The sequence below is a fragment of the Erpetoichthys calabaricus genome, chromosome 13 (genome assembly GCF_900747795.2).
Source record: "Erpetoichthys calabaricus chromosome 13, fErpCal1.3, whole genome shotgun sequence".
In the NCBI taxonomy this organism is placed as follows: domain Eukaryota; kingdom Metazoa; phylum Chordata; class Cladistia; order Polypteriformes; family Polypteridae; genus Erpetoichthys; species Erpetoichthys calabaricus.
In genome coordinates, this window is record NC_041406.2 from 54,103,324 (window position 1) to 54,109,323 (window position 6,000).

Sequence of the window (6,000 nt, forward strand, 5' to 3'; positions counted from 1 at the left end):
CCCCCTTGACAATGCGAACTGCGCCTCCGGGGAGGGGGGTTTGAGCTAACGTGCGTTCAGCCCTCACATACCCACACACACACTCCTCCTCCTTCCAAACACGCAGAGCAACAAGCAGGCATTTTGGCAGAAGCAGCACAAAGTCCATTTCTGCTCAGCGTGAGTTCAGCTGCCCCCCTTCACAAAGCGAGTGCAGACACATTGACGTCTGATCGCTGTGTGCAGTGTTGGTCTGCAGTGTTTAAGAATGTAGAAAGTGTTTAAGAGCATAGGAAGTGTTTATAAGAGTGTGGGAAAGGTTAACAAGAGAGTGAGAAAGGTTTATAAGAGTGTGGGAAGGGTTTATAAAGCCTTAAAATATGTATAAATAATAAAATTAAATATAGGTCGCTACTTCGCGGATTTTCACCTATCGCAGGGGGCTCTGGAACGTAACCCCCACGATAGGTGAGGGATTACTGTACATTATTATTTAGTTTGCATTGATTCTGTAAAGCATGAAGTGTTGTATGGGTCCTGTTTTTAAGACTCGGCTGGTATTCTGCGCTGCAAACATTTTGTGATGTGCCTTGCTGCTGCAAGAACAGCTGTGAGGAATGAGAAGCAGCGAGCCCAGGGGAAAGCTGAGGGGTTTAAGACTTGCCCACCCAGCTGTCAGTGCTACACCAAAAACAAGACAGCAGCTGCTCGTCACTTTGATGGCTCTTATATTTAAATAACAGTTGCCCGAGTACTCCTACAGTACTTTGTGTTTTTTGCTCAGGCTGTTACCAAAGGACTAAAATATTATACATATAAAAAAGCACGTGTAACAGCCAGAATAGTTACCCTAAGTTTGAATATATTTTAATATTGTTTTAATTAGTACTGTTAACCTTTTGAGCCCTTCTCCACCATAACCTATCCTCTATAGGGGAGGAGCAAAAGCTTTACTTTCATCAAAAATGTCGATCTCCGGTTTTCAACGGATCTCAACATTTTAGGGTCTCCTCATACCGAAAACATCGATATTTCGATGATGGGTGTGTGTCCGTCTGTGTCTGTGTGTCACAATTTCATGAGAATGGTCTAGAGCTGAAATGGCTGAATGGAAAAATTGTGTGTGTGTGTGTATATATTCATTCATCCATATCATTCACACAGGTGGTGCCAGACCTCCAGTGATGTGTGAATATCAACCAAAGTTTTAATGCTCGATTTTGCACACTTTTAAGGTATGAAATGAAGATTCTTTATCCTGATAAGGATTCCGATGTTATCCAGATCCAAGGCAATATTTTTGCAGCATTCAGAATTTCCAATCGGTAGATTACGAAGTTTACAACAGTGCTCGACAGGATGTCATTTACTTGAGACAGTGAACATTCCTCTGCACTGTTCCACTCATACTGTTACTTTTTTCCCTCCCAGCATCATCTCTTGGTTACTGCAGAATGTGTTGACAGTATGTTGATTGATTACACCTCTTTTAAAACACAGCAGATAGGCCTGACATTCCCTTCATTTTTCACTTACTGTACATCATCCAGCATATGAAAAGTTTTGAAATAACCTATTTAATGTTGTATTTTTGCGCTGTCACTATAAATTGTTGACCACCAGGGTGACTTTGCATTAGTGCTACTGTATGATTTTCAATGGAAGCACTGTCTTAAAGCACTTGGCAGAAAATGCTATTTTGTTCGAAACAATTTAAATAATATCCTGTTTATGACGCAGAATTGTACTCCTAGGAAGATGGGCTGCGTCAGTGTGAATCTCCAAAAGAAAAGATAGGTTGAGGTTAATTCCATGCTGAACATTTAAAAAAAAAAAAAAAAAAAAAAGATTATAAATGAAACTTTTTTGGCAGTTGAACCGTCGTTAAGATAATTAGTAGAGAAAATTTTGAGCTTCTTATCTTCTTTGTATTTTTATCATGAAATTGCCTGCTTATTTACTCTAATCTCCAGCCTTAAACTGCTTCATCATTTAAAGGATTTCACAAGCTTTTAAAACAGTTGCATTTACTTCCCTCTGGTGTTTTTTTTTTTTTTTTTGTTCTGTAGTACTGCCTTAACTATATCTATGTGTAGAATATGGAAAAAAGTCTTCAAAGGTTTCAAATATGTGAATTTTTCAAAGGTTCAGCATTCAAGACTATAAAAATGGCAAATTTTATCAAGATGTGTCCTTTAACAGGGCATTAAGTGCGGGGGGTGTGTGTGTGGTTTTTTTTTTTTTCTTCTTTAAAGCTTCATAAAAATGTCAAAAATTGGAATATTCTGGAGGCTCACCTTATTGGGGTAGAAATGGCATTAAGATGGCTCAGTACAGATGAAGAGGTCTGCCATGCCCCATGCTGAGAAAAAGGAACTTCCGAGTGGTTGTCAGAGTAAATCTGTATATCAGAGAGGACAAACATCATGCATGCACTGGGGGGTGGTAGAAAGTATAAATATTTTCAGTGACCTTAAGTAATGCTTTCTGTGTACCAGTAAACAAGAGAGGTCCTGTGGAGTTTAAAGGAGGCCAATTCATCTCCTCAGGACTGCTGAAAGAGCAGCGCACAGTCATCAAATAGGGAAAGAGAGGACAGTGTTGCCCTTTCCAGAAGGATGTTTTCTTGTTTCAACCTTTGTAAAGTTGAGTGGGGCTCAAGGATGGTCTTGGTGATAAATCTGTTCTGATCCCAAACATGATTCCAGAATGTGGCCTGTTAGTAATCTTAGTGTGGGATTTAGAAACTCTTCATTACCAGTAGACTACTGCATTTGGGTGGAGAGGTTATTTGTAATGAAGGCTCATTGTCAGAGTGGAAGAAAGACCAGAGTAAGTGAGAGAGAGAGTGAGTGGTGAGAGGATGATTTTAAATGTGGCATCAAAAGGTGGGGAAGTGGTAAAGTGCACACCTTCAAGCAAACATGGCACCAACATGTATAGAGGTACTGTAGGTCCAGAGTGATGTAGTGGGATTTTGTTTGTGACTGGTTTTTGAAACTTTTTCTCCCATTGTTTAGCCTTTTTTTTCCTTCAAATTTGCATTATTGTATTTCAATATGCTTTTTTAAATAAATAATTACATTTTTTTACATTTATATACAATGGAACCTCGGTTTGCGAGTAACTTGGCTTACGAGTGTTTTGCAAGACGAGCTAAAATTTTTAAATAAATTTTGACTTGATAAATGAGCGAGGTCTTGCAGTACGAGTAGTATGTATACGCTTTGTCTGCTGAGCGTCATGTGATCACAACTAAGCTGATGGTTCTTCTCTCTCTCTCTCTCTCGCTGCGAGATTGTGGGCAATCGTCTCCTATTCTCCATCTGAGTCAGCGTGCCTCACTCATATAGTCAACATCCGTACGTGCGTATACTGTTTACTACAGCATTGTGACTGTGTGTGTGTGTGTGTGTGCGCGCGTGCGCATGCTGTGACGTGCAAGTCCCCGTCTTGCACCCCAAAACACGAAGCTAAGTCTCAGTACTTTAGCAACACCAGCTTTATTCAGCTTGAAACAGCAACAGCACGGTTATTTATTGTAGCGGGATCTGCCACTCTCCTAACACAGACACAGCAGTCAGGCAGGGTCGTGGCCACGTAGTACTGTGCCCTGCGCATTTATAATGATCCTTGTATCACCCATCGATGGCAGGCGCTTATAACATGTCCGTGATCTTTTCGGATTCGCTTTTACGGCAAACTGCTACAGCGCTGGGAGACTGCGATTGCTTTGGGATGCTCTTCCGCATGTCGTCCCGTTGGTTGGAATCCCACAAGAGTTTAGAAACTCGCACCAGCCATGAGTCTTTTCAAAGGTAAAGTGCAGGTTAATTTGTTTTATGTATTTTTACTATATATTTTGTATTAATCATTGTTATATGAATAGTTTTGGGTTGTGGAACGAATCATCTGAGTTTCCATTATTTCTTATGGGGAAATTCACTTTAATAAACGAGTGCTTTGGATTGTGAGCATGTTTCCGGAACGAATTATGCTCACAAACCGAGGTTCCACTGTACATTTTTTACATTTATATACATTTTTTTCTGTTATACCAACTTTTATTTATATGATATAAAAAATTTTTATAGTGGTTAAGCTTACTTTTTTTAAATTTACATACAATTTGCTTTTTCTTCAGGTGCTTTCTCCATCGATGTTCAAATGAGTGGTTATGATTTTTCAGCCACTGTACAGCCAGAAAATGCCCCTGCCGAGCTGAAATCGGTGCAGGAGCATGTAAAATGTTTGTCTCAAGATTCAAAATTAATCATGGCCGCTGGCCCAAAGCTTCAAGAGATGATCAGCTCGATGCTTCAGAATGAGCATCAGATTACAGAGATGGTGCAGAAGGCAAACCAGGCATATCAGGAGCAGCTACGTTATGAAGCCAATCTACAGGACAATTTTCAGGAAATTCACAGAGCAAGAGAGCTTTCTACTGAATACAGAGTAGATGCCAGCAATTTACTCACTGAGTTTGCCTTGCTTGCTGGAGTATCACTTTAATATTGCAGTTCGATTGGGCGGAAAAAAATGGAACACACACTTTTTTTTTTTTTTTTTTTTTCATTCAAAGAATGAATTGATTTAGAAAATGCTAAAACTATTCCTCAAAATCCTAGAATGCTTGCTGATGCCAATATTAACTGAAAAAAGCTTGAGTCTCTACTAATGTGCAGAAATATCATATGTTTACTGTACAGGGAGTCTAATTAGACATAGTTTCATGCTTTAAGAAAATGAAATCTAAATGATACCTCTGACTTCTAACATGCAGATGTTTCTCATTTCAAACTGCATCCAAGTTTTTAAGTATTGCAAGACCTAATTTGTCAGGACATTTTGTAGTTTTAAACAGTGTACGGCACAAAAAGTAAATAAGCCTTAAGATCATGTCATGTTTTGTATGTTGGTAGAAACATATATACTGTATTTTTATTAACAGATTTTCCCAACATATTTTAATCACTTTATATTAATGTTTGAACATCTACTGTAGGAAAGCTAAGTGCAGATGTCACTGATCTTCTGTCATAGATAAACGGAGTTCTTCTTTCTCAATTCTTTTCCACAATGTGTATGGATTTTCCTAACATTATGAAATGCAATTGTAAATATAAAGATATATAAAGTTTGCACATTTTACTTTTATCGAGTATTTCTTGTTGTGCTGTCTAATTAAAACCCTTATTAGAACTTGGGTGTTTGTTAAAAATTCTGATTGTCCTGTTCATAAAATCAAACCAAAATTAGGAAACTGTTTTAATATACAGTAAATATCATAGAAAATGCCATAGACTGGCAGGCTTAGCTTTTATTTTTGTATTTATGTGGGAGGTAAAAGGCAGCCTGGTGAGATGTACCATGGTTGACTTAATAAATGTAAATGTGAATGAATGCCTCCAGCAAGAGCAAACTCCAACAAATCAGTCACTTTCTATTTAAGTATACCACAGGCTAATGTCCTTGGCTTTTAAATATAGTATATTTTCTTTCTGGCAGAAATCCCTTTCAAGAAGTAGTTTGCTGTAATGACTAGCCCCAGAATACTTGGAAATGTAGCTTAAATCATGTTGGTACCACCTTGTATGTAACATACTATTACACTGTGGCTGTCAGCACCATGTTTTTCCTATTTAATGGCCTTAATAGGAAGTGACAGATGATGTTCAGTGACTGTTGTCAGACCAGTAGCCCCAACTAAATGCTAGACAGGGAAATCACAGCTCATCTGTTGTGAAGGTGACATACTGCATGCATTTGTTAACTGAAACAACGAAGAATTGTGTACTGTTTTGGGAAGTGTCAAAAGAGTAAGGTGATCTGTGTGGAAATGGTTTCAAACTGCAAATGTCTGCCAGCACTATTGTGCAGTAGAAGCATTTTTGTCTTGTATGTGGTCTGTTCACTGTTTTATGTTAAGTCATTTCTTTCTTTTGCTAACAAGTCTTTAGCAGCTTCCACTTCTTTGATATACAAATTTAATATAAATATCAAAATGTGAGCTGTGCATCA

General features: G+C 38.3%; 1 protein-coding gene across 1 annotated transcript in view; it reads left to right on the forward strand.

Annotated features, from left to right (window-relative positions):
- si:ch73-345f18.3 (uncharacterized) overlaps positions 1–4,588 on the forward strand; it is a 38,997-nt gene extending 34,409 nt beyond the window's left edge. Inside the window, exon 4 of the mRNA XM_028818289.2 lies at positions 4,124–4,588. Coding sequence (XP_028674122.1) covers positions 4,124–4,491 — 368 coding nt within the window. The 3' untranslated portion in view covers positions 4,492–4,588. The remainder of the gene's footprint in view (positions 1–4,123) is intronic.
- Positions 4,589–6,000: the final 1,412 nt, after the last annotated feature.